Source organism: Haliotis rubra, unplaced genomic scaffold (genome assembly GCF_003918875.1).
Source record: "Haliotis rubra isolate DU_JTF1 unplaced genomic scaffold, ASM391887v1 Scf26, whole genome shotgun sequence".
Classification (NCBI taxonomy): Eukaryota; Metazoa; Mollusca; class Gastropoda; order Lepetellida; family Haliotidae; genus Haliotis; species Haliotis rubra.
Window position 1 is genome coordinate 235,001 of NW_025766669.1, and position 25,969 is coordinate 260,969.

General features: G+C 42.2%; 2 protein-coding genes across 4 annotated transcripts in view; one reads left to right on the forward strand and one right to left on the reverse strand.

Moving 5' to 3' along the window:
• The window catches only part of LOC124280022 (collagen alpha-4(VI) chain-like), a 26,998-nt gene extending 15,434 nt beyond the window's left edge, over positions 1–11,564 (forward strand). The window contains exons 19-24 of the mRNA XM_046715900.1: positions 347–723; positions 7,412–7,595; positions 7,744–7,764; positions 9,403–9,414; positions 10,375–10,944; positions 11,475–11,564. Coding sequence (XP_046571856.1) covers positions 347–723; positions 7,412–7,595; positions 7,744–7,764; positions 9,403–9,414; positions 10,375–10,944; positions 11,475–11,509 — 1,199 coding nt within the window. The 3' untranslated portion in view covers positions 11,510–11,564. The remainder of the gene's footprint in view (positions 1–346; positions 724–7,411; positions 7,596–7,743; positions 7,765–9,402; positions 9,415–10,374; positions 10,945–11,474) is intronic.
• Positions 11,565–14,498: 2,934 nt separating this feature from the next.
• LOC124280024 (collagen alpha-4(VI) chain-like) overlaps positions 14,499–25,969 on the reverse strand; it is a 28,736-nt gene continuing 17,265 nt past the window's right edge. For 2 of the 3 annotated variants that reach the window (XM_046715901.1, XM_046715902.1), the window contains 10 exons: positions 25,102–25,303; positions 24,347–24,401; positions 24,087–24,098; positions 22,883–23,259; positions 21,628–21,811; positions 20,236–20,256; positions 18,658–18,669; positions 17,217–17,455; positions 15,969–16,304; positions 14,499–14,597 (listed from right to left, as the gene is read on the reverse strand). In XM_046715901.1, the coding sequence (XP_046571857.1) occupies positions 14,535–14,597; positions 15,969–16,304; positions 17,217–17,455; positions 18,658–18,669; positions 20,236–20,256; positions 21,628–21,811; positions 22,883–23,259; positions 24,087–24,098; positions 24,347–24,401; positions 25,102–25,303 (1,501 nt within the window). In that variant the 3' untranslated portion in view covers positions 14,499–14,534. Of the gene's footprint in view, positions 14,648–15,968; positions 16,305–17,216; positions 17,456–18,657; positions 18,670–20,235; positions 20,257–21,627; positions 21,812–22,882; positions 23,260–24,086; positions 24,099–24,346; positions 24,402–25,101; positions 25,304–25,969 lie in introns of all 3 variants that reach the window. The other variant, XM_046715903.1, reaches the window with a different exon arrangement.

Consider the following 25,969-nt stretch of genomic DNA (forward strand, 5'->3'; position numbering starts at 1 on the left):
ACAACGTTGGGTCATGACGTAACCAATCTGCAACTTTCCAGCAATGTTGCGAAAACGTTGTGTGTTACTGTTAGCTGGGTTATAGTCATATAAAGTGTTGAGTAGGCTGTGGATCTGCAGTGCATAACGTCACCCAGGAACCTGCGATTCGAATCCTTGTTGGTCCTGATTACGTTTCTAGCTTTGCCAGTACGATATTCCTGGTATGTCCAATACACAGAACACCATATATCTGAAACAGCGTTGAAGGTGGCGTAAGACCAACCTCAGTCGTTTCGTATTGTGCTTGTCGTATACCACGACTGACTCGTAGCCCTCCAACACTGCTGCAATGTTCCTGCTCCAGTATGCGCTGCCTCCGCTGCCGATATCGTCTTCGTCCTCGACTCTTCCATCAGTGTAGGGTCCACTAACTTCAGGAAACAAGTTACATTCGTCCAGAATTTCGTGGACCAGTTTGACGTCAGCAGTACGGCTGTGCAGTTCAGCATCGTCGTCTACGCAACTGACGTGTTTCCTCAGTTTGACCTTGACAAGTACGCCAGTAAGGCCGCTCTGCTCGCCGCCATCAAGAACGTCAACTACCACTCTGGCATTACCTACACCGACAAAGCCCTCAGCTACGTCTACCAGACAACGCTGACGGCGGCTCACGGCGCCAGGCCTTCGGCTGCAAAGATCGTGATCGTCATTACTGATGGACAGTCAACGAATCGAGCTAATGTACACACTGATTTACTAGACTATATTTTCATAAGACATATATAAGAGAAATATTTAACATTTATTACCCACGTGGTCAACGTATGGGTAGTTGCATACTAATCTCGTACGTCACACGAGTGTCGTATTGCGTTGACCTGTGTCGTAACGACTTGACCTGAGATTCTAACGATTTGATTGGATAACCGATGACCTCTCAATTAGGTCACATTCTGACGTAACTATTTTTTCATTCATAACGAACACGTGAATTCATTTATTCTATAACTTAATGCATTGTGGGAATGTAAACATTACGAACGTTGCCGTGTCGCTGTTTAATTGTGAGTCGAACTGAGACATTATATCCGTCGAAAAACATAAAATCAATGTTTCCACCAGTGATGTTAGCCGAATGAAGCAACTGCAAACCAAGAAACGGGGTGCTACGGAGTAGTTTACTGTAGGAGGCTGTACGAGACGATGGCAACTGACATGCATCCTGACGTCTGTTACCAAGGCAGTGACGTCATTACAGTGTGACGTCATGCAAATATTGTACTACAGTACAAAACGCTTCCGCAACCTCTTTATGAAACCGGTTTCGGTTTGAAACCAAAAAATAACAAAAATACGCTATTTTGTCAATTTAATGCATGTAAGACGTGGGTAATAAATAAAATACCACACTCGGTCTCATTACATACGAATTATACGAAACTCGTGACCTTCCTATGTTATCTAACCTCGCTTTCGCTCGGTCAGATACCATAGGAAGGACACTCGTTTCGTATAATTCGTATGTAATGAGACCTCGTTTAGTATTCTCTCTATATATACTCATGGAAACAAATAAGGGAACACATGAAAGTGTTCCTATATCTATTTCCAGAATTTCACCCACAGTGCAATACACACCTTGTGAAGAAACCTGGAAAAGAGTAAAGGAACACTTGTACTTCCATGTGTTCCCTTATTTGCTTCCATGAGTATATATAGTAAATATTTCTCTTCAGCATACTTCATGTGATTAGCCATTTGTAAAAAGGGGTAACGTATTATGTGCAAGACTTATTGCTTTGGCTGAGTAAGTGAGTTTAGTTTTACGCCGTTTTTAGCAATAATCCAGCAATATCACGACGGGGGACACCAGAAATGGGCTTCACACATTGTACCCATGTGGGGAATCGAAGCCGGATCTTCGGCGTGACAAGCGAAGATTTTAACCACTAGGCTACAAACCGCCTCTTATTGCTATGTATTCTCGATGGGTGGCTAGGGTGAACTTTCTTTCGATGGTATTTCAAGCAGCTAAGTCATTAATTAGGATTTGAGAAACTCGTTCTGCTGTCTTTCGAGAATGTATCTGTCTGTCCTTTCTGCAGCAGTATGTCTTATACATGTAACAGCTAGTTCCTCATGCCCCTTGTCTACACTCACACCTTACTGACTACAGACAATAAGCATGTGTTACCCATGGTCTACAGTCGAAATCGCTTTGTGTTCTTCTACCTACAGGCAATAACTAGTGCCTCCTTTTGTCTACAGACAAACACATTTTCCCCAATATGTCTAAAGACAACAACTGTTGCTGCCCCTCTGTCTACTGACAATAACTGTTTGTGCCCCTCTGTCTACAGACAATAACTGTTGCTGCCCCTCTGTCTACTGACAATAGCTGTTGGTGTCCCACTGTCTACTGACAATACCTGTTGGTGCCCTGTCTGTCTACTGACAATAACAGTTGATGCCCCTCTGTCTACTGACAATACCTGTTGGTGTCCCACTGTCTACTGACAATAAATAACCTTTGGTGCCCCCCTGTCTACAGAAAATATAAGTTGGTCCCCACTGTCTACAGACAATAACTTTTGGTGTCCCACGTTCTGCTGACAATAACTGTTGGTTCCGCTGTGTCTACTGAAATAACTGTTAGTGCCCCACTGTCAACTGACAATAACTGTTGACTGTTGGTCCCCTTCTGTCTACTGACTATAACTGTTGGTGCCCCTCTGTATACTGACAATAACTGTTGGTTACCCTCTGTCTACTGACAATAACTGTTGGTGCCCTCTCTGCCTACTGACAATAACTGGTGGTGCCCCTCTGTCTACAGACAATAACTGTTGGTTACCCTCTGTCTACTGACAATAACTGGTGGTGCCCCTCTTTCTACTGACAATAACTGTTGGTGCCCCTCTTTCTACTGACAATAACTGTTGGTGCCCCTCTGTCTACAGACAATAACTGTTAGTGCCACTCTTTCTACTGACAATAACTGTTGGTGCCCCTCTTTCTACTGACAATAACTGTTGGTGCCCCTCTGTCTACAGACAATAACTGTTAGTGCCCCTCTTTCTACTGACAATAACTGTTGGTGCCCCTCTTTCTACTGACAATAACTGTTGGTGCCCCTCTTTCTACTGACAATAACTGTTGGTGCCCCTCTTTCTACTGACAATAACTGTTGGTGCCCCTCTGTCTACAGACAATAACTGTTGGTGCCCCTCTTTCTACTGACAATAACTGTTGGTTACCCTCTGTCTACTGACAATAACTGTTGGTGCCTCTCTGTCTACAGAAAAAAACTGTTGGCGACCATCTTTCTACTGACAATAACTGTTGGTGCCCTCTCTGCCTACTGACAATAATTGGTGGTTCCCCACTGTCTACTGACAATAACTGTTGGTGCCTCTCTGTCTACAAAAAATATCTGTTGGTGCCCCTCTGTCTACTGACAATAACTGTTGGCGCCTCTCTGTCTACAGAAAATAACTGTTGGTGCCCCTCTTTCTACTGACAATAACTGTTGGTGCCTCTCTTTCTACTGACAATAACTGCTGGTGCCTCTCTTTCTACAGAAAATAACTGTTGGCGCCTCTCTGTCTACAGAAAATAACTGTTGGTGCCCCTCTGTCTACAGAAAATAACTGTTGGTGCCTCTCTGTCTACAGAAAATAACTGTTGGTGCCCTCTGTCTACAGACAATAACTGTTGGTGCCTCTCTGTCTACAGAAAATAACTGTTGGTGTCCCACTGCCTACTAACTGTTGGTGCCTCTCTGTCTATTGACAATAATTACTGGTGCCCATCTGTCTACTGACAATAACTGTTGGTGCCCCTCTCTCTACTGACAATAACTGTTGGTTCCCTCCTGTCTACTGACAATCAGTAACTGTTGGTGCCCCACTGTCTACTGCCAATAACTGTTGGTGCACCACTGTCTACTGACAATAACTGTTGGTGCACCACTGTCTACTGCCAATAACTGTTGGTGCACCACTGTCTACTGACAATAACTGTTGGTGCACCACTGTCTAATGCCAATAACTGTTGGTGCACCACTGTCTACTGACAATAACTGTTGGTGCCCCACTGTCTACTGACAATACCAGTTGGTTCCCTGTCTATCTACAGACAAACACTGTTGGTGCCCCTCTGTTTACTGACAATATCTTGTGGTGCCCCACTGTCTAATGACAATAACTGTTAGTGCCCTCTCTGTCTACAGAAAATAACTGTTGGTGCCTCCTTGTCTCCAGAAAATAACTGTTGGTGTCTCACTGCCTACTAACTGTTGGTGCCTCTCTGTCTATTGACAATAAATAAAGGTGCCCATCTGTCTACTGACAATAACTGTTGGTGCCCCTCTCTCTACTGACAATATCTGTTGGTTCCCTCCTGTCTACTGACAATCAGTAACTGTTGGTGCCCCACTGTCTACTGCCAATAACTGTTGGTGCACCACTGTCTACTGACAATAACTGTTGGTGCACCACTGTCTACTGACAATAACTGTTGGTGCACCACTGTCTACTGACAATAACTGTTGGTGCAGTGCACCACTGTCTACTGACAATAACTGTTGGTGGCCCTCAGTCTACTGACATGACGGTTCGTGCCCTTCTGCCTACTGACAATAACTGGTGGTGCCCCACTGTCTACTGACAATACCAGTTGGTTCCCTGTCTATCTACAGACAAAAACTGTTGGTGCCCCTCTGTTTACTGACAATATCTTGTGGTGCCCCACTGTCTACTGACAATAACTGTTAGTGCCCTCTCTGCCTACTGACAATAACTGTTGGTGCACCACTGTCTACAGACAATAACTGTTGATAGCCCTCTGTCTACTGACAATAGATGTTGGTGCCCCTCAGTCTACTGACATAACAGTTGGTGCCCCTCTGTCTACAGACAATAACTGTTGGTGCACCACTACTGACAATACTGTTGGTGCCCCACTGTCTACTGACAATAGTGCCCCACTGTCAACAGACAATAACGGTTGGTGCCCCACTGTCTACTGACAATAACTGTTGGTGCCCCTCTGTCTACTGACAATAACTGTTGGTGCCCCACTGTCTACTGACAATAACGGTTGGTGCCCTCTGTCTACAGACAATAACTGTTGGTGCCCCACTGTCTACTGACAATAACTGGTGGTGCCCCTCTGTCTACTGACAATAGATGTTGGTGCCCCTCAGTCTACTGACATAACTGTTGGTGCCCCTCTGTTTACTGACAATAACTGTTGGTGCCCCTCTGTCTACTGACAATAACTGTTGGTGCCCCTCTGTCTACAGATCTGTTGGTGCCTACCTGTCTACTGACAATAGCTGTTGGTGCCCCACTATCTACCAATAACTGTTGGTGCCCCACTGTCTACTGACAATAACTGTTGGTGCCCCTCTGTCTACTGACAATAACTGTTGGTGCCCCTCTGTCTACTGACAATAACTGTTGGTGCCCTCTGTCTACTGACAATAACTGTTGGTGCCCCACTGCTGCCACTACCCTGTCTACTGACAATAACTGTTGGTGCCCCTCTGTCTACAGACAATAACTGTTGGTGCCCCACTGTCTACTGACAATAACTGTTGGTGCCCACTCTTACTGTCTACTGACAATAACTGTTGGTGCCCTGTCTACTGACAATAACTGTTGGTGCCCCTCTCTACTGACATAACGGTTGGTGCCTTTCTGTCTACTGACAATAACTGTTGGTGCCCTCTGTCTACTGACAATAACTGTTGGTGCCCTCTGTCTACTGACAATAACTGTTGGTGCCCCCTCTGTCTACTGACAATAACTGTTGGTGCCCCACTGTCTACTGACAATAACTGTTGGTGCCCCACTGTCTACTGACAATAACTGTTGGTGCCCCACTGTCTACTGACAATAACTGTTGGTGCCCCTCTGTCTACTGACAATAGATGTTGGTGCCCCTCAGTCTACTGACATAACAGTTGGTGCCCCTCTGTCTACAGACAATAACTGTTGGTGCACCACTACTTACAATAGCGGTTGGTGCCCCACTATCTACAGACAATAACGGTTGGTGCCCCTCTGTCTACTGACAATAACTGTTGGTGCCTCTCTGTCTACAGAAAATAACTGTTGGTGCCTCTCTGTCTACAGAAAATAACTGTTGGTGCCTCTCTGTCTACAGAAAATAACTGTTGGTGCCTCTCTGCCTACAGAAAATAACTGTTGGTGTCCCACTGTCTACTAACGGTTGGTGCCCCACTGTCTACTGACAATAACGGTTGGTGCACCACTGTGTACTGACAATAACTGTTGGTGCACCACTACTGACAATAGCTGTTGGTGCCCCACTGTCTACAGACAATAACGGTTGGTGCCCCACTGTCTACTGACAATAACTGTTGGTGCCCCTCTGTCTACTGACAATAGATGTTGGTGCCCCTCAGTCTACTGACATAACTGTTGGTGCCCCTCTGTCTACAGACAATAACTGTTGGTGCACCACTACTTACAATAGCGGTTGGTGCCCCACTATCTACAGACAATAACGGTTGGTGCCCCTCTGTCTACTGACAATAACTGTTGGTGCCTCTCTGTCTACAGAAAATAACTGTTGGTGCCTCTCTGTCTACAGAAAATAACTGTTGGTGCCTCTCTGTCTACAGAAAATAACTGTTGGTGCCTCTCTGTCTACAGAAATAACTGTTGGTGTCCCACTGTCTACTAACGGTTGGTGCCCCACTGTCTACTGACAATAACGGTTGGTGCACCACTGTGTACTGACAATAACTGTTGGTGCCCCACCCTCTACGTACAATAATGGTTGGTGCCACTCTTTCTACTTACAATAACGGTTTGTGCCCCTCTGTCTACTGACAGTCAATAACAGTTGGTGCCCCTCTGTCTACTGGCAATAACTGTTGGTGCCCGACTGTCTACTGACAATAACGGTTGGTGTACCACTGTCTACTGACAATAACTGTTGGTGCCCCTCTGTCTACAGACAATAGATGTTGGTGCCCCTCTGTCTTCTGACAATAACTGTTGGTGCCCCTCTGTCTTCTGACAATAACTGTTGGTGCCCCACTCTCTACTGACAATAACTGTTGGTGCCCCTCTGTCCACTGACAATAACTCCGCGTGCCGCAAATCTCGATAGGCAATAACTTATTGTGCCCTCTGTGTCTACAGACAGTACCTCTTTGTGCCCCACTGCCTACAAAGAGTAACTCTTTGTGCCCCCTCTGTCTACAGACAGTAACTCTTTGTGCCCCCTCTGTCTACAGACTGTAACTCTTTGTGCCCACTGCCCCATTGCCCCTCTGTCTACAGACAGTAACTCTTTGTGCCCCTCTGTCTACAGACCTCTTTATGCCTCCCACTGCCCCCTTTGTGCCCCACTGTCTACAGACAGTAACTCGTTGTGCCCCCTCTGTCTACAGACAGTACAACAGGCTAACAACCTACACCAGGCTGGAGTGGAGGTCATGGCTATCGGTATCGGTTCATCAGCGAACCAGCAGGAGCTCGCCAACATCGCCACCGACACCAAACACGTCTTCTCCGTCACCAACTTCGATTCTCTCAAAACCATTCAGAACGAACTCCAACAGTCTACGTGCGCTGGTAGGGTGTATGGACACATTTACCACCAATTGACTTACGTGCTCTAATAAACTGGCATGGTAGTTATGTGTGTAAAATAATGTAAAATGTATTTTAGATCATCAAATATAGACATGCTAAATATGATTATATTTTTTTATTTTGACAGTTCAATCCACAACCATCCCAGGTACTGTATCTTTTATCAGCTAACATTTCAGGGAAGGTATATCACGATTCTTAATAATAAGAATAATGTATTTTGTAAAACCATGCTGTCCATGCCACCTATGATGGATACATCAACATGAAGAATATCAAAATGAAATACGATCACCACAACAAAATGCATTCTCTCGAGAGCTTATTGTGCAGTCAATCGCTTATTTTTTAAAAATATACTCTCCCCAAATAGAAACGCCTAAGTGTATTTTCACGAATTTATTCTGCTAACTTGTTAAAGTGAGATGACACATGGAAGTCTGGATCAGTTGCAGCAAAATTTCACAGAGTAAAAGATTAAATGTATGTTAACATATAGATCTTATAAAAATTTCAATAAGTGAAGGTATCAGTTCGAAGTTGGCCGTTGTCTTCAATATCTGTTGTGGCCACCATGAGCCCCCCCAAAACTGCTCTGTCTTGGCGTGGAATGAATAAGTCTTTGAATTCGACCTTGTGGAGTTATGGCCCATTCCTCATAGCCTGCGACAATTCATCTGGGGCGCCGGTTGACGTTCACGTACGCGCGGGGCCAAGGTCATCCCACAAATGCTGAGGTCGGGAGATTTGGAAGGCAATGGAAGCTGAATAGTGGCATGTGCTGTGTGAGGCCTGGTATTATCTTGCCGGAACAACTCCCTTTGGCTGTCAATCTTCGGAACCATGTGAATCCTTAAGGTTTCGTTTCTTTAACGAATAGCGGTAAAATTGCCCCGAATGTTAGATTTCTTCGTGTAGGAAATGGCTCCCCTCATCATGACACTCGCACCTCGGTCCACCTGGGCGACACAATCCTGGGCAAAACGTTCATCTCGACGTCGATAGACACGTACTCTTCCGTCACGGCACTGAAGCAGAAAGCGTGATTCGTCACTGAACCATACACCTCGACAGTTTTGTAGATTCATGAATGGAACATTATTGCACCACTGGACCCGTCGACGTCGATGTAGTGGTCGCAGCACAAGGCCAAAATAGGATCTGGCTCAAAGTCCTGCTTCACGTAATAGAGTACGAATGGTTTGTGCCGACACTACTGCACTTACAGTTGCCGTTGCTGTGAAGGTTTTTAACTTCGTGGTCGATCTTGCGTAGAATCGGTTTGTTGACATCGGTCCCATTAACGACTGGGATGACGTGCAGCGGCAGACTGAGACTCCCAGGCCTCCAGACGTCAAATGCCAATGTTTCTATTTACAGCTGTTAGCCTTTCATGACGATATTCTTTCATGCAGCTATAAAATGACAATGACCCACTAAAAGCAAAACGGCTAATATGAAATGTCTCTGCTCACGATTCCTCAGAACTGCACGTGCATATTGCGAACCATTTTTTCTCCAAAATATGTTCATCCAAGTTGACACTTTAGAAAGTAAACGTGCATTAAATTTTGATGAGGTTTTGCTCTGTGCGTTCGTTCCATCTACACAAACCAACATTCTAATGGCGAAATTATAAGTCAAACATTAATTTTGAAAAATATCTGATATATATCAATATCATATATGCGTTTCTTTTTTGGGACAGTATATATCGAGTGCATTCTGTGATAAAGTTATAGATCACCCTGTGCCTAATGTATCGTCTTTTATTGCATGTGTTCAGCAACAACAAAACGTAAGTATGTTCTTCTTCATGTAAGTGGTAAACACTATAATTATATGCTCCCATGATCCAGACATACAATAGATGTTAAAGCTATATATATACCGACATAAAGGAAAGTAATCGGGACAATTCTGTTGTGGAAATCATCCTACATGCATACTTACATACATACATACATACATACATACATACATACATACATACATACATACATACATACATATAGCGCAGATATCCAGCTCAGCTGCTCAAAGGCGCTTTGTTTTTCCCTCGATCACTGGATGTCAATCTCAACAGCACGTGGTATTGTCAATCTTAACAGCACGTCGTATTATCAATCTCAACTCCCTGGAGATCATACAACTCTGCTGCAGGCTTGATAATTTACTAAGAGTTATATGCCTCATGCATAAACAAAATAATAATAATGCAGCACACAAAAGCAATGTCATGCAGATTGTTCGTGGTATAGTTGAATTTGATAACTTTAGTGAGTGAGTGAGGTTGGTTTTACACCGCTTTTAGCACAGTCCAGCAATATCAAGGCAGGGGACACCAGAAATGGGCTTCGCACATTGTGCCCATGCGGGGAATCGAACCCGGGTCTTCGGTGTGACGCGCGAACGCTTTTACAACTAGGCTACCGCACCGCCCCATTGGAATACTTTAACGTCACTGGACTCGTAACTCATACACAAACAATAATATTGGAATGATGCGGCTCCCAAAAACCCGAACTCTACGTTGTACATAGATGGATTGGATTGATTTGGTATAGTTGAATTTGGTTACTTTAACGTCATTGGGCTGAGATAGATAATAACTTTTAATTCTTAACTTTACAACTTCTATACATCTTTCCACTTGATCACCATGACTAGTTTCTTAGACAGCTGATCAGGTTACTCCATCTTCAAGATGATTCTTGTGACTCTCCCTTTATAATGTCTCCTCGTACTCCCTGTCCAGCTCGTCCATGCCCAGTGTCCGAGAAGGCGGATGTCATCTTCCTCCTGGACTCTTCCAGTAGTGAGGGATCTTCCAATTTCCAAAAGGAACTAGACTTCGTCGCCCAGTTTGTCAACGACTTCGACATTGGCCCAGATCACATGCAATTCGGGGCTATCCGGTTCAGTAGTGACGCCTCAATTGTGTTTGACCTCAATGCCCACACAACAAAGTCTTCCCTTCAGCAAGCGATCGCCTCCATCAGCTACAACGGCGGAAACACCTACACCGACAAGGCTTTGGCCTTGGCTCGGTCAAGCGGCTTCACGTCTGCTCACGGGGCCCGTCTTGGCGCCAACAGATACGTCATTGTCATCACGGATGGAGAGTCCCTGTTGCGGACTCAGACATTAAGTGAGGCAACTAAGCTGAAGAATGATGGTATTACTGTCATCAGTATCGGTGTGGGGTCATCGGTGCGCCAGTCCGAGCTGGACGGGATCGCTACAGACAAGACACACGTGTTCACAGTGAAGGACTTCACTGTGCTGCAGACCATTCATAAAGAAGTCCAGAAGAAAACATGTACAGGTGGGTGATTGTGCTTCTGAGTCTGACTGTGAATGATTGGCTGGTCGGCAAGGCATTTAGGTACTTTTGATCACCGGGATATGTACACATATATTTACTTAATATAATAGTAAGAGTGAGTTAGTAAGTGAGCTTTAACGCCCATTTAACGGTCCATCACGACAAGTGAGGAAAGGCTGACATTAAGTCTTAGACGTTTACTCTTTGTTGAACCCCACTGATATGGTAACCATGGCTACCCGGAACTAGAATCCAGGAGACATTAATGTTCGTATATATGTACCAAGGTTGGGTACATGGAGTTTATTGATTTCGTATTTTCGTACGTTCTTGCATTCCCTGACCAAGTACATAGTTTTGCTGCTATTCTATGTCAAAGAAATGGTATTTGGCCGAAATATTGCCTGTTTGACACTTCATATGAAAGTGAATTCATATTTAAGGAAATCTATTTTCTTATGTACGAAACAACACAAAATTACTGTAAAATCATGTGTTTTCTTTCTAATCTGCTTTGTCTACGTCTTCAGATGCTGGGCTATCGTTAACTACAACGTCTCCATAGCAACAATTCTATGCCAAAACTGTAAATTTGTACGTAAAATAGAATATGAAATGTATAGCTTGTGTTTTGTTAAAAGAATCAATTCATGTTTAACCTAGCGTTACCATTGATTTCTATTAACATACCACGGGAATGACGTTTACGGATTACAGAATTATCTCCATATATGGATTTTTAGGTGGGACAAACACGTTTTGTTGTGGAGTGAATCCTCAGTAGTTCGACGTATTCTGCAACATGGGATACATATCGAGTTACCTGTAATCGGAGACAGTGTGCCCACCTGTAATATGGGGAGACACATCGAGACCATGTTCTTTTGAGATACTTACACAAGATAATATAGACATAATATATGAACATGATTGACCAAAAAGCTACATTAAGAAAAGGATACACATCAGAACGATCTGGACACTTGACATAAATAAGCTTTCTTTGTGTCACTTTGCGCCATGTGGAGAAACAGGTGATTATTGCACAACGGAAACACCATGCGCTCCAACACACCTCCCAGCTCAGATAACCTGATTCTGTGGGTTATCTGCTGCGTCACCACAGCCACGGGTTGTGAGACTTGTCAGAGTGTCCGATAAGAATATGGACTTCCTATCTGGCAGCAGGTGTCGACCTGCATTGCCGTGTTGTGACCAGGTTAGGTTAGGGGCATAAGTTTTTAATACGCTACTCCAATTTCTAGATAACGCATTTTCAATATGACTGACTGACCGAGCTGCTTTTACGCCGCCTTTAGCAATATTCCAGCAATACCACGACGGGGGACACCAGAAATGGGCTTCACACATTGTACCCATGTGGGGAATCGAACCCGGGTCTTCGACATGACGAGCGAGCGCTTTAACCACAAGACTACTATGATTTGGTCGGAATCGTCAAGTGAAAATCTCGAGCAGACATTTCTTGTGATCATGGACATTTATTTGTAGCGTCGATTTAAATATTGTGAAAGATTTCAAGGCATAGACACGAGTGAGAGTGAGAGAGTTCTTTATTTCTGAACTGTAGGCCAGAGGCCCAAAGTACAAGTAAAAAACAGTTACAATGGGTGTGTGGTACAAGCGCGTTTGCGTTTTAACAGTGCATGGTGTATAAACGTAGCAATATTCTGAAGTAGCTGTACATTTTCTGTTGACATTAGTATGCTGAATTTGTAAAATGTGGGACAGGACGTGTACTTAGATGGTATATAATATTTTCTCTGGTCTTCATACTGTGGACAGATGAGAAGGACATGGTATTCATCTTCAGTAATATCACTGTCACACATTTTGCAGGATTGGCTCTCAGTAACATGACATATTCTTTTAAAATACATTAAATCATAGTAGCCACATCGAAAGTGCGATAACGATACTCTTAATTTCCTTATACTTACGTCTGTTAAATACTGTTCACACATAAAATGGTGTTTAAACAATGAATACGAATAAGAACATTTTCCAGTTTGAATATTTCTGGTCCACTCTTGCTGGAAGCAATCCTTACATCGTTGTAGACACGGATAGACATTCAGATCTTCTTTCGAAGCATTTCTGCCTGTTAGATACACTTCATTTAGGTCGAAAACGCCAAAGGACAGGGTTAAATAGTTTATATGTCATGCCACAATGTGAAACTAAAGTTTAGTAAGGACAGGAACTAATGGGGGTTTTCCATAACGTTTCGAGTTTTTTCTCGACAACATTCCTTAAACAATACGCGGCAGCACCATCACGGTCATGTCTTCAAGAATGGAGATTCATTTTATGTGCATCATCCGAATTCTTATAAAAGAGAGTGGTTGTAGAATCCTGTGTAGTAAGCAGCTATACTCAGATATCTCTTGTTCCTATGTTAGTCAAAAACTTGGAAATTGCAATAGCCCCCAGTCACTGTCGCTTGAATGGATGACATCATTCTCCAAGGAACTTCAGTCGTTGTTTCGATATGCTTCGACTTAAAGGGGTTCATACTATTCTAGTGGTATCCAGTCCGCACCGAGCAAGTGGATAAGGCGCGTGTCAAGTGCAAAGGCCTCAAATCACCATCTTGCATTTTTTATAAGTACAGTCAAACGTTTACAAACTGTCATACTGCGAAATTCCTCGAACATTCAAGCTTACCAGGTCAGGCAACAACAACCAGGCAACTCTAAACATCTTCTGTTAAAATATCTCCACCACGGGTTCGATATTATACCAGCGCTTCAGTTATTTTCTACCACTGACACCAGAATGGGCGCCACACATTCCACCCATGTGGGGAATGGAAGCCTGGCTTTGGGCTTGGAGAGCGAACGCTTTAACCACTAGACTTCTCCTCCACCCTTCATGATTATGGTAAGGAATTCTTGGTCTGTGATCATATGAGGTCACATGTCGTCAGTCTGAGCTTGAATCGAGGTTTCCAAACTCAGATACCCCTTCAGTATGTTTCTTGGATTCTCAGTAACTGTGCATCTTGTTTTACCACTTAAATCCTTCCCTCAGAGCTGCCATCCTTCATGAATCAATCATTCATTTGTCTTGATTCAGCAAGAAATTCGTCTTCATTTCAAAAGTATCGATAAGCTCAAATACCCCCAAAACTACAAATTGCTGTACGAGTACAGAGGGTGGAGTGAGTGAGTGAGTTTACTTTTACGCCATATTCCAGCTATATGGTGGCAGCCTGTAAATAATCGAGTTTGGACCAGACAATCCAGTGATCAACAGCATGAACATCGATCTGCGCAAATGGGAACCGATGACATGTGTCAACCAAGTCAGCGAGCCTGATCACCCGATCCCGTTAGTCGCCTCTTACGACAAGCATGGGTTACTGCAGGTTCATTCTAACCCGGACCTTCACGGGTAACAGAGGGTGTATACAATGTTAGGCACTGGTGGGGAGACATGTCTAACATACAGAAATGTCATCTATTTCTTACAATACTGTGACCATTATAACGAAGAATATGACCATGCTCCAGCAACAACATGAGACAACATATATGAAATATTTATTGCTAATACAAATTGAAGCATCAAACATTATCTGGTACTTTCGGTACATCAGAGGTGACGACTGACGAAGGGGTCGTCCTCAGCTGCAACGTTGAAACAACACCAGACGGACAATTACAAAGCACCTTTAAACCTGGATATCAGACAAAAAAGCTATCCTTAAATATGTATTACAGAATCATATGGCATCTTTAAAACACAAATTGACATCAGACCGAAAATGCATCGCAAGGTATCTATAAATCTAAATATCAGACCAAAAATTTATCACAATGCGTCTTTAAACCTGGATATCAGTCCGACAATTTATCACTATGCATGTTTAAACCCTGATATCCTGACAATATCAGACCGACAAAACCTATCACAGTGCATGTTTAAACCTAAATATCAGACTGAAAACCTATCCCAATGCATTTTTAAACATAGATATCAGACTGACAATTTATCACAATGCATCTTTAAACCTAGATATCAGACCGACAATTTATCACAATGCATCTTTAAACCTGGATATCAGTCCGACAATTTATCACAATGCATCTTTATACCTGGATATCAGTCCGACAATTATCACAGTGCATGTTTAAACCTGGATATCAGACTGAAATCCTATCCCAATGCATTTTAAACCTAGATATCAGACTGACAATTTATCACAATGCATCTTTAAACCTGATATCAGACCGATAATTTATCACAATTCATGTTTAAACCTGGATATCAGACCGAAAATGTATCACAATGCATCTTTAGACCGTAAATTAGATTTGTCTACCAATGACGTAAAATTTCAGTTGGTTTTCCCAATTGGATTGATGTATTATCGAATGAAGACATAAACAGTGGCATTATGAAATACTGCTGTGAAATAAAATAAAATTAGAAGAGTCAGTCGGGCGATGAAAATAAAGAAAATAAAAATACTGCCCTATACGCTGAAACATGAACTTTAAGAGAAAAATACGTAAGTGATGTAACGCCTTACAATTCTAACACTCCTGTCGAGCGGTCTACGTGAACATCAAATGTCATCTTATGTCAACACACATCATGATTATATAAATTCAATATTGAGAATGTTTAGGTTCCCGTCACATGTCTGCGAATAAAAAAATTCAACGTGTCCAAGTAGAGAAAATGTGTAGGATATTTATTCGATTTTGCACACAAGACTAATTAATTTAAATATATATCGAGTTGGTACTGCCAACAATTAGTGATGAAAGTGCTTTCTCAGAAGTACTTCGTGATTCCTCGGTTTGCAAAATAATTATCTTTTTAATTAGGTTTTATATTTTAGCTGAAAGATTATTTTCCAAATTTTAAACTCGACAAAGTTAAATTAAAAATTAAGATTTGGCCATTTCATCTGAATATTTTGACAACGCCCCTTAACCAACAAAGATATATAATTTATGATTAAGATCAGGATACATTAGGAACTGGCCTACCTCAGAGCAGAGTTTCAGTTCGACTTCATGTTCACGTGTCTGAAGGTCCTCAAAAGAGTTGACAAGAAATACTCCACCAGTACTGTCAGTGGCCATCGCCTGCAACATCGTCACAGGCACATGTTTGCCAACGCCGACAGTGATGATGTTCACGCCATCGGCCTTCAGCAACTCTGCTTCCTTCAGAGTGGCTGCGGGTGCAGTCGACGCACCATCAGTAACGACTATAACAAATTTGCTGGTCCCATTCCTGGCACCACTGACGTCGCTGAAGCCGACGGTTCGGGCGAGCTCCAGGGCTTGGTTGGTGTAGGTGAGGCCGCCATCGTAGACAACCTATATGGGTGAGTGAACAGTGTCTCAGGCCGCGTCACAGTAGTGAGTGAGTGAGTTGAATTTTACGCCACTTTTAGCAATATTCCAGCAATATCAGGGCGGGGGACTTCAGAAATGGGCTTCACACACTGTACCCATGTTGGGAATCGAACCCGGGCCTTCGGCGTGATGAGCGAACGCTTTAACCACTAGGCTACCCCACCGCCCCTCGATTCACAGTAACTCTACATTTTATAAAAACACTGTTAAACTGAACTGACGGATATAATGAACATCGGGTTTTGTCACTACTACTTGCTGTTATTTTGTCGACATGCGTATAACGAACTGCGGTTATAACGAACAAAAAAACTTGTAGTCCCTTTATAACTGTTTTACCAAGGAGGAATTTCAAATCATTCGCTTTGGTCCATGTTGACATGTAGTTGACTCAAGAGCAATGAACAATCGGGCACTATGACATACACTTTCAAAACCACCCAATCCTCATTTACTCTGCTCTTAAGAGAGAGTGAGTGAGTGACTTAGTGAGTGAGTGTGGTTTTACGCCACTTTTAGCAATATTCCAGTAATATCACGGGGGATCGTCTTGGAACCCTGTCTTTCCTTTTCATTTTCGTTGTGAAATTGCATTTCTGGTTCTTTCAGTTGCTTTTGAATCAGCTCACCCAACTTGTTATCAGCCAAAATTTCTTCCTCCCCTCAAATATTCTACAAGTTTATTAAATGCACTCTTTCTCATGAAGTAGAGCATCAAGACAATTTCTGATTCTGTGGGTGGATGGGTTGTGTCAATGTGTAACTGTGACATGTTATCTCATTTGGTCATCTTAGTACAAGCAGGCAGGCAGGCAGGCACGCACGCACGCACGATCTTATTTCACCTCCCTCCAGTGCATGTAAATGCTCTACCTGAAGTATAGCCAAGCGCAGATCACTTTCAGTGGGGTTGTCGTTCAGGCTGATCTGCATGCGCGCGTTTGATGCATATGTGATGATACCAAATTGGAAGTCGTTGGGGCCGATGGGGAAGTCGTCGACGAATTTGACGACGAAGTCCAGCTCCTGTTGGAAGCTGGCGGGTCCCTCGCTGTTGGAGGAGTCGAGGAGGAAGATGACGTCGGCAGAGTCGGACGCCACACACGGCCCGGCTGTAAGTATTGATGAAATAAACGGGATATCAAACCGTAGGCCACAGTACACTTAATATACCACTCCACTTTTAACAGGGGTATTTTTACCTTTCCGCGATACACGAAACCGATTCCCTATCAAAAGCTGAGTCATATATGTCTGAAATCATAAGCCACCGCTCGTATATCTGAGAGTAACGTTGTAATTGTCGATCGAGTCCCGCCTATAAATGAGTTATTTTGCGTAACAACGCTTTGAACATTTTTACCGTAACACAACGTACGCTCAGCAAATTATACTATCATTCATTCATTCATTGATGGTTGTTTAAAGCCGCACTCAGCAATTCCCAGCTTAATGGCTGTGGTCCGTAAATAATCGAGTCTATACCAGACAATCCAGTGATCGACAGCATGAGCATCGATCTACGCAATTGGGATGCGATGACATGAGTCAACAAAGTCAGTGACCCTGACCACCCGATCTCGTTAGTCGCCTGTTACAAGCATGGGCTACTGAAGATTCTAGCCCGGATCTTTACGGGAATTATTCTATCAATATTTCAGTATGCTTCAATCCAAGCAATTAGGAATAGGATACGCTGACCTTTGCAGCGACCTTGACCCCCTGTAGCCATTTTAGGCATGGATTCCTGAAGCCCAGTTCTTCATGGGATGACAGTGAGTGGGTGAGCGAATTTCGTTTTACGCCGCTTTCAGCGACATTCCAGCAATATCACAGCGGTGGACACCAGAAATGGGCTTCACACCTTGTACCAATGTGGGAAATGAACCAGGGTTTTCGGCGTAGCAAGCGAACGCTTTAACACTAGGCTCACCCCACCGCCCTTCACGGGATCACAGAGTTACAACTAATATATTAATGAAAAAACATTCGAGCACCGATATGGCGTTGAATTTATTTAGCCCAACTCAAACTTCCACCATCTCAATACCTTGGCATGGAGCTACATGTTTTAAAACGCCTTGAAAAATTTATTCTTGAAATTCATTTGACTGTGTGAGTGAAATACTAGAACTGGATGTTAGGGGTGAATCTGTACACCGGTGTTTCGGGTGTTTTCTGACGACGATTCAATACAAGTTATGGTCTTTCGTCACGATACACTATGTCTTGCGAAAGTGCTTACTGCTCGTTTTATGGCACCCCAGGATGCGTATAAACACAGAAAGGGGGGTGCTGATAGGAAGCTACTTACGTTTTACAGTAGCTGAAACAGTAACAAGATGGCATGAGAACATACGGACATGCTTTTGAGGGCGTACATGAAATGAAGACTAAATGAATGTGACTAATGATGTGTACTTTCCATCTTACCTTATCCACTGCTCACCGCTTGTTGGGTTTTTATTATCAAATCTAAAATAAACATGTTTTCAACATAATATTATTTGTATGTGCTCTAAGTTATGAAAATACTGCTACAAAATTGTTTCATTTACTTATTTTTTATATTTTTATTTTATTTATTTTTTAAATGTATTATTATTATTATTTTATTTTTTTTTTTTAGGGGGTCTTCACGGGTTTGTAAAGTGCTTACATCTTACAAGAAGTTATATATCAATCAGAGAGTACAGATATGTAGAAGGAAACTAGACGGGCGCACCTGTATACAGAGACTTGATCAGTGATGATGTTTTTGTGGTTGACAGGTCCTTCTTTTCTTTCCAGAGTTATATATATTCTTTTCAAGCACTCTCTGTGACATTTGTTTTAAAAATCTCTTTTCTCCACGTCCAAATACTCAACACTAACCCAAAACACACAAAGACACACACATACATAGAGGTGCATATACACACAAAGACGCACACACTAACAAACACAGATACGTACATACACACAGACTAACACACAGATACACACATACATGGGCACATACACACAGATACACACATACATGGGCACACATACACACAGACGCACACACAAACACACACAGATATACACAAAGATACACGCATACATGGGCACAAATATACACAGAGACGCACACAGATACACACATATATGGGCACATATACACAGAGAGACATACACACATACACAAAGACACACATTGGCACACAGATACATGGGCACATATACACACAGTGACGCACACACTAACACACATTAACAGATACATACATACACACAGAGACTAACACACACAGAGATACACATATACATGGGCACACATACACACACAGATACGCACACATACATGGGCACATATACACACAGAGACGCACACACTAAAACACAGATACACATAAATACACACACACACACACACACACACACACACACACACACACACACACACACACACACACACACACACACACACACACCACAAGAATATCAAATGTTCGGTCGCTATCTACCGAAATCCCTGAACCACATTTACTTCAACCGAGGACAGAGAGTGAGTGAGTTTAGTTTTACGCCGCACTCAGCAATATTCCAGCTATACGGCGGAGGTCTGTAAATAATCGAGTATGGACCAGACAATCCAGTGATCAACAGCATGAGCATCGACCTGCGCAACTTGGATCCGATGACATGTGTCAACCAAGCCAGCGAGCCTGACCACCCGATCCCGTTAGTCGCCTCTTACGACAAACATGGGTTACTGAAGGCTCATTCTAACCCGGACCTTCACGGGTCCAGGACAGAGAACAAAAGAAGCGACCATTGTCGATACAATGATATATATGTCAGTTGTATGAATTTTGACTGTATGTTTATTTATGTTAGACTGAATCTTTAAGAATATAGGAAATCTCACCTGGTGGTTTATTCACCTGCACTGCAATGGAAATTTTGCTACACTTAGACCAAGGTCCTCGTGTGAAACATAAGTATTACATCCATGTTTTGTCACCATGTCGTGTCCACAATACTATACTAGTCGCAATGGGACACGCTATTCCTCTATACTACCAGCGATTGAATGTTAATTATGCAGTCAACGGTTCTACCAATTGGAAAATCCGATGTAGGACAGGCAAGCAAATCATAGACTATTGTGAAGAATGTAACATGTTGCACTTGGGATGACGTTTCTCAGAAAAGTAGTAACTTCCATTTTGAATTTGACTCCATACTCTTAGAGTGCAGAAACAAATCGAAAGCACACGAAATCAGCAACTAACCCACTCAGCCTCTCTGAAAGGATGGGTTCGAATCCCGAGTGGAACTACTTTCCTGAGAAAAGCCATCTGAAGTATAACACGTTACATTCGTCTATGATTTGTTTGCCTGTCCAACATCGGATTTTCCAAAACCGTTGACTGCATAATTATTATTCAATAAAACCACATTTGTACCGAATCCGTTAATTAGGAAACCCGTTTACTGTTAGGAATGTCTGCATGTATTGTATTGTACTGAACAGCTTAAAATAAACGATCAAACGGTAAAGGGATACGGTACCCATGACCTACTACAAGCAAGTTAAATTGTATTGTACACACTTTTTCATTGCATCGAAACTGAATTAAACTAATTGATCGACATGTCTAATAATTAAACCTTTGTTATCTTAGTGCCATGCGTACGTAAGCATGCACATACTGATGATATACTCTTCAAAAAAGGTGGGGAACCTAAACTTTCAGTTTGGATAGGAAGTATAAGCGTTAACAAACTTTTAAAAAACAAAGACATCTTATGAACGCACCACCATTTCTCTTTAAAACCACCTCTAAACACAACGCATGGGATGCACGGGCACGATGTAGTAGCGCCAGACACGTGAATGGGGTGTCATTCTGGATTTTGACGGTTTTCAAGAAGGTCGATAAATCACTGTAGACCATTAATTTTGACAAACATCTTGTATCGCACAGTTGTTAGTGTTTGTTTGTAGTCGGGTTTGTTTTGTTTTGAAAATGAAAATCGTAAACATGCATATTTCACGTCACACGCCACTCATCTTTCAAGAGCGATTACTGTACAAACAACTATGGTCATAAGGAAGTGCAAGTGGTGATGTACTCTCATAAATTCTTTATTTTCATATCAGCTTTGATTGACTCCGATATATCACCAATTTTAAGTTTGAAATGAAGTTCCCATTTTTTTGGAAGAGTATATCTGGTCATTGATAGGGGGCTGCTTACTCTGAAAGTTTCAGGACTTCTATTGTAAGTCATCTAAGACATATCACAAAGTGTACCTCTACACGTTGCCTGCAGTAACTCCGCCTGTATGGTGTAGAGGGCGTCGAAGGTGGCCACGCTGAAGACGTAGGAGACGTTGGTGGCGATGTTGGTCAGCTCTTGGACGTTGACGGAGCTGCCAATGCCGATAGAAATTACCTCGATGCCAGCAGCGTGCAGAGCTTGAGCTTCCGCCTTGGTCTAAGTAGAAAACCAGTCTCAGTAAACTTAGGCTCAGTATTATTCGTTACACTGCTTATACTGAGTCTAACAAAACCTAGTAGAAGGTCGCGTCAGCTAACCTTTGAGCGACATATGGCCGTCCAATCAAATGCGAGACGGCCGAACGGATTTAACCAATCAGATAACGGCTAACTTCCCCGATCACTGACACTGATCTTTCAACAAACGAACATCCACATAAAATGCAGATATTTGACCTGTAGTATATACGCTTAGGGCTTTCTGATGACATGGCTACCATTAGTTAATTTTTCGGCAAGCTGATATCCTTGAATATTGACAAAAACGCTATTTTCAGCGACTGTTTACTCACTGTTGTGGCGTGCTCCACGTGCATCACTCGGAAGCGAACATAGCATTCGGAATCGTTGGGGTACAAACTTTTTCGAGATAAAAGTTCAAAAGGTATGTCAGCTTTGTCCTGATTGGTCAATTGAAAAGGTTAGCTGACGCGACCTTCTACTAGGTTTTGTTAGACTCTGTATAAGCAGTGTAACGAATAATACTGAGCCTAAGTTTACTTAGACTCAGTAGAAAACAAAAAATGGTATTGTTTTGACAATACCACTATTAATGCAAATATGGTATGTGTGATCTGGTGTCTGGTGACAATACTTGTTTTAATGCATTTATGGTAATGAGTGATTTAGTGTTTAGTGCATGTGTGTAATCAGATCAAATGATACAACTGATTTCATCAACTTCAACCGAGACTAGCGTTGACTAGTGTGGCGTTCATCATAGCATTGGTCAGATATATACATAATATCCTATCAATAAACAATGAAAAATCGACATAAGGCTGATTAATGAATGATATATATATATGTATTCGATCAGCCAGAGCATATCGTTTATGAATAATCTGAACCTCTAGCCTCGTTTTGAAACGACGGAGACGACGCTAAAATTAGGCATCCAATCACCCAAAGGAGAAAGAATTAGGGGTTGGAGACCGAGGCTATTGTCAGTTCAAGAACGTGAATAGTATAGGACACTAAACGCAGAATAATAGAAGGTTGACATTACCTTCTCGACTGAGTTTGACTGTCCGTCTGTGAGAACAATGGCGATCTTAGTTGCCTCTGACCTTGACCCTTGGCCCGATGTGAAGCTGGTAGTCCTCACGTATTCTAGAGCCTTCTCGGTGTACGTGCCGCCGTAGTGGTAGCGAACGTCGTTGATGCCGGCGATCACCTCAGCTCTGGTCTTGTAGCGTCCAAGGTCAAACTGGGGATTAACGTCGTTAGCAAAAGCGACCACACCGAACTGTACTGCGCTCGTACCTACGTCAAACTTGCGGACAAAGTTGGTGATGAAGTTGAGCATGGTGTTGAAGTTGAAGGGCCCGATACTGGCAGACGAGTCGAGGACGAACATGATGTCGGCGGGAGTGGACGCGCAAACTGAAATGTTGATACACAAGTAGAACGTATGGTGGCTCCATAATGACGGGAGAGACGTGATTACTATCTTTCAGGCTTAATAATCAGCTAGATCACACTTTTTTTATTACTTGGTTTACGGATAATGTTTGCTAAAGTCCAAAAAAATCAATCTTTCCATTTTTTAAATACCGCCGATGTATAAAATCGAAATCAATAATTTAATAATCTATTTGATTGAAATCAACTTTCTGTTACGAATTATAATATTTTAAATATTGAAACAAATAAAATCGCCAAATTAAAGTTACCGAGTGAAAATGCTGACACAAATCAATACGTAAAGGGAGGCTACACTTTGACATCACCTACCGACAGGAATATTGCTGTAAAAAATCCGTAAACCAAGTAATAGAAAAGTGTGGCCTTACATATGTCTTTGTCTTTAAAGGTTTTAAATGGTTTATGGTAAATGTATGGTAAACGTATGGAAAACATATAGAGAACGAATACGGGGAAAGTTATGCCCGATGCAATAACATATTTCGACTTGTACCAAACGTCCCCCGTTTGTGATCTTTTACCTTTTAACACCTCATACCATCACTTTTGATAATGATAACACAAACGTTATATGTTATCGTCAGAATGTACTATAGAATATGATCTTAGTAGATTGCATTTATAATTATGGAAAAATGCTTTTGAAGTTATTCATTTACGAAGAGAGTTAAATTGTGATAGTTATTATCTTACGATTTATTTTGTAAGTTCATCCCCGACATTATCTATTTCTCGCCTCAGTTTAAGAGTTAATGCTACAAAAGAAACTCCAAGCTACAACTTACCTAGATCACTACCTGAAATGTGACCAAACTCATAGTGGTAAACACTGACCAAACTACATTTAAACATGCACGCAGTAGATAAAATTGTTTGTCGTCTTATAAGATCACAAAATATGTACATATCCGTTAGTAGTTATCACTTGAGCGTATCTAGACCGAATTCCTCATGCAAAGAATAAACGAAACAGAATAAATTAAATTAACATGTAACAACACAAGAGGTTTTCAAGAGTCATTCACTATAGTTGTCTTCTACTTACAAACTATATCCTGGATTTGTTGTTCAATGGCGTTCAGGTTGTCGAAGTTAGACACCTGCACAGACGAATTACTTTAGTGTTGTGAAATTTACAGCACAAACGTGTACATAGAAGCATTTATCAATAGGGATCAAAGTCAGTATTGTATGCAGTACCATTTGCCTGTAAATCCATGTCATTAAGGGAGTAAGTATGGTTTTACGCCGCTTTTAGCAATGAAATATCACGGCGGGGGACACAAGAAATGGGCTTCACACAATATTCTACCCATGTGGGGAATCGAACCCGGATCTTCGAGGTGACAAGCCAACACTTTATAACCATTAGGCTACCCCACCGCTCCATGCTGTTAAGGTAACACTGGGAAGGAAACTATTTACAATAAGAACACTACACCAAGTATCGCACTAAATACCTCTTCTCATTTATGAACTGACAGATCTTGCTCCAACAAATCCGTTTTTGTCTGTCACAGCGGAAAAAGACATGTTATTCAAACTTCCTCTCGAGATAATAATAATAGGCTGGTATTTCTTACAGATAAAAGCCTTCTCACGTCACATCGATGATCCGGGTCGGATTCCACGCATGGGTAACATGTGGGATCCAATTCTTGTCCTTTGCCTTCTACTGTTCCAGTATTATTAAAAGCGGCGTAAAACTCCTGTTCACTGACAATAATGTTAGGACGTATTGTTGCTTCCCGTGAACAAAGGGTAAGACAGAATTTGTGTACCAAATGACGAATGACCCACCTTGACCATGTGTTTGTCGTCGGAGGCAATGACTGCGAGTTCCGACTGGTCGATGGCTGCACCAATGCCAATAGAGATGACCATGACCCCTTCCTTGCGGAGCAGGATGCCCTGATTGGCTGTCAGTAATTTCTGTTGAGATTGACCGTCGGTCATCACGATCACGACCTTCTTGGACCCTGGCCGTGCCCCATGTTTCGGGCTGGAAAGAACCAACCATTGGTTAAGGACTTACTTTTCTTTGCAAAGTATGTGAGTGGCGGGCACTAGAAAAGCTAAGGTTACTCTTTTCGCGAACACTGGATGTCTTCACTGATTTTCAGCGATCCATTGTTATGATTTTGAACCTGTTTTTGCCTGTTCGCCCAGTGGATCTGTCTTTGTACACTCCTCCCCCCTCAAAGTTTAGACTCACTAGTGTAAATGTAGCCAATTGCATAAGTCAACTCTTCTAAACTAGATTTTGCAAAATTTTCCATACTGTTTAAAGGTACTGTTTACACATGAACTGATGTATTGTAAAACAAATTCGTACCTTTGAAAAGATTATTGTCATGTGTTAAAAAAAGGGATGAAACTGAGTGAAAATTGGCGAATGTTTAACAAAATTTTACACCAGAACACAGCTGTTCACATACACGATATTTGCACATGCTTTTTAGCAATTTAATGCATGATCCTCGTGCAATTCATCTGCATAAACTTTGCAGTTGGTTGCCCAAAGTTAGTGGAGAAATTCATCTTCGATGTAACCAGACATATATGCATACCATATAGTATAACATATAGTGAGTGCTTTAAGTGAGTCTAAACTTTTGATGGTTAGTATAGATCTTTGGATGAAATACACAATGCCATTTATAAAGTG